The sequence below is a fragment of the Epinephelus moara genome, chromosome 3 (assembly GCF_006386435.1).
Source record: "Epinephelus moara isolate mb chromosome 3, YSFRI_EMoa_1.0, whole genome shotgun sequence".
NCBI lineage: Eukaryota > Metazoa > Chordata > Actinopteri > Perciformes > Serranidae > Epinephelus > Epinephelus moara.
Window position 1 is genome coordinate 25991339 of NC_065508.1, and position 3242 is coordinate 25994580.

The window sequence follows — 3242 nt, forward strand, 5'->3', positions numbered from 1 at the left end:
GTGACTCTTTTACTTTTACTCTGTTTTACTTTATTTTATTGTATTTTATTGCTCCTATTGCTTTTATTATTTTCATTGCTTTTATTGTTTTTATTGTTGTTATTGCCTCTATTTATTTTTAATTGTTTTATTTATTGCTTCCTTTGCACCTATTGTAAAGCACTTTGGTTCACCGAAAGGGTTGTTGTAAAGGGCTGTATAAATAAAGAACATTTACATTTACATTTAAATCAGCACACTTACACACACAGTTAAGTCGAGCTACAGTTACAGCTCGACTAGGCATTTAATTGGACTGTCCATGTCCTGTCAAGCACAGGAGAGGAATCGAATTATTAACCGAAGTATGTCAGACTCCGCTTCGATAGGTGGCGATATGCCGCCTTTCAGCTTGTTAGAATTGGACCTTTTTCCAGTTGACCTATTACGTCACAGACAGAACAATCGACAAACAAGTTAGCGGTTAGCTAACAGCAAACTGGTACCATGGTGGACAACTTTACAGCTCTGTACATTTCGTCTGTCCATTATTGCATGGCTCTGGGTGTAGATTTCATCATGTTGTTACTGGCTTCTTCTTCTGTCACGGATTTAATGCTATTCGAATTCAGGGTCAAAGCCCTGGGGAGGAAACTGTGGAGCACGCGCAGAGCACCTCGTCCAGTTTGGGTCCGATTGACTGTATACATGCAGGAGTAATTCGACTGCCAATCGCATTATCTGGGTGTGTTAGTCCAACTTTGAGAAATTCGGTATAGTACGATTTCAGTCAGACTAACATGTTTACATGTATTATAAAAGCCCGGTTTTAGTCAGACTAATGCAATACAGCAATTTTCTCTCGAATCATGTAAATGTACTGATTGGTTTAGTCAGTATTTCCTGGCTCTTCATGGTAACTGATCCTCACCTTCAGCTGCTCCAGTTCACTGTCAGTGTCGACGTTGAGGTTTGGATACATCGTCAGGAAATGTTCTGCCAACATGCGAAACCTGGGAGAAAGACAGAGTTTAAGAACATGCTTAAAAATTAAAGTTAATGATTGAGTGAGTGATTGATTTTTTTGTGTCATGCACAAAAACACGTGCCCAACCCTCATGGGTTTACAAGTCACCATCACAATATCGCTGCAGTGATCGATCCAAAATACATGTTATCTTCCTGCTCAGTCCCCCAACATTAACACTCTGCCTTCTATTCCAGGCCCAGCAAACACAGACTGCAAACAAAGTTACCCTTCTAAAACATAACTCAAACTCTGCATGGTCATTCACGGGGTGTCTACAGGTATCAGACAGATAAATCTGCAAGTATGAAGTAAAATTATAAAGATTTGTAACATTAGAAATGTGGATTTTTACATAGAAAGGCTTCACTCATTTTCACTCTTTCAAATTGGATAGAAAATGGATAAATGAAATTAGATACACAGGGATCTTCGGCTTTTGTTTAAATTATACTTCACATGATGTTCTACACTGTAGCTTTTCTTTATGAGCTGTAATTTTGGTTTATACCGACCATTTATCTCTACACATGAAAAACATTTTGCTCTTCATCTCCTGACTTTCCTGTGTAACCTGCTCTGGGAAATTAAAGACAAATCATTCAAATAAAATAAGGATCTGAACTCATGAACTCGGTGTACCCTCTGTATCCAAATACACTGTCACAATATGATCTCACATTATGACATACAGGACAGACAGCTTATCATAATGCTCCAGGAAAGCATGGTGCCAGCAGTTTTCACGTGTACCATGGAGAGCTGGTGCCACCTGGTGGCAGGAGAGGATACAGATGCTACAATTATTGAAGCAGAGCATTGTGACACTTCTGCCCAGGTCAGACCAAAGATTTGTGACGAGATGAGTTGCTGGATATAATTTGTGTGGGATTCTTGCTAAGGTTGCATTTTTAGAAGCGATGAAAGCATGAAAGCAAAACAAACAAACAAAAATTAGCGTTTCTGATATTCATAATAAATACAGCACAATAATCTAAATAACCAGCACCAATTAAGCAGCTGACGCTAGTTTATAGAATTTTTTCCTTCTTTGAGTTAATTTTACAGCTTGTGTCATACAGATAGGGCTCTTCCTCAAATGACTTGATGAGGTGACCCCTTTTTCCTGCATCCTAAAGTCTGGCAGATTGAACAGCTGTCAGTTTGTAGCTGACTTGACCAGCTGACTTTGCTACAAGCTCGTTGGCTATTTGAAACAGGTGACGTGCCTTAAATTCTAAAATCAGCCACTGGCGACCTGACAAGCTGAGTGGTGTCGCAAATCTCTGGTCTGAACTGGGCTTTAAAAACTAAATGAGTAAGACACTATGGACTCTCTGATGTCTATAAGGTCAAAATTGGATTCAAATGCTATCAAAATGTTTCCCTGAACTCAAATTTGTATCTTAATATTGCAAAACTAAAACCAAACAGGCTAAGACATGAATTGCTCTGCACACTAATGAAGTCTGAAAATTAAACTCTGCATAGTGACACTATCTGAAGTTCCCATTGGCAGTCTTTGACACTCTATCTCGTGAGATCACTGATCAGTGTTTTCCCGAGATAAACGGTCCTGGAGGCGGGGGTGAGGACGAGAAATGTTATGGGTCTTTAATTTTGGCAATATTCTAAATTAATATAGTAAAAAGGCTCGATTTTGAGTCCTTATTTTGAAAAGTGAACATAATCACATGTGTAGCCTGGGCTGTTTCAATGCATTTAACATTAACCCAATGGGCCCGAACGATGCATAGTGCGTCCAAATTCACACCCGTTCTTCTCTGTGGATTTTCTCCGCGACCGTGCGTCCTAGCGAGAAGCCACGCATATCACGTGAAACAGCGGAACTGTAGCTTTCCGAGAAGGCCAAGCACTTTCACGTGAAACAGCGGAACTGTAGCTTTCCGAGAAGGCCAAGCACTTGTCGGTAATCCAATGTTTTCACAGCGAAAAAAAAATGATAAAGTTACACTAAAATGATGTATAACAGAGCTTTCATACAGCTTTGCACACACATTACTCTTGGATGAATTACTCGCAAACGCAGGCTCGCACAGACATGCCATGCATATCACATGAAAGCGCAGAAGCAGAGCTTTCCAGGGATACCACACACATCATTGTACTGTCATCCCATCATGCTATAAATACAGATTGATTGTCTACAAAATAAAAACCTGACGAAATTCTTTACAATCCATTATACAGATCTTGTTATCAGTCACTTCATATA

General features: G+C 39.5%; 1 protein-coding gene across 1 annotated transcript in view; it reads right to left on the reverse strand.

Annotated features, from left to right (window-relative positions):
* The window catches only part of adssl (adenylosuccinate synthase, like), a 17953-nt gene that overhangs the window by 7365 nt on the left and 7346 nt on the right, over nt 1-3242 (reverse strand). Inside the window, exon 7 of the mRNA XM_050034437.1 lies at nt 911-992. Coding sequence (XP_049890394.1) covers nt 911-992 — 82 coding nt within the window. The remainder of the gene's footprint in view (nt 1-910; nt 993-3242) is intronic.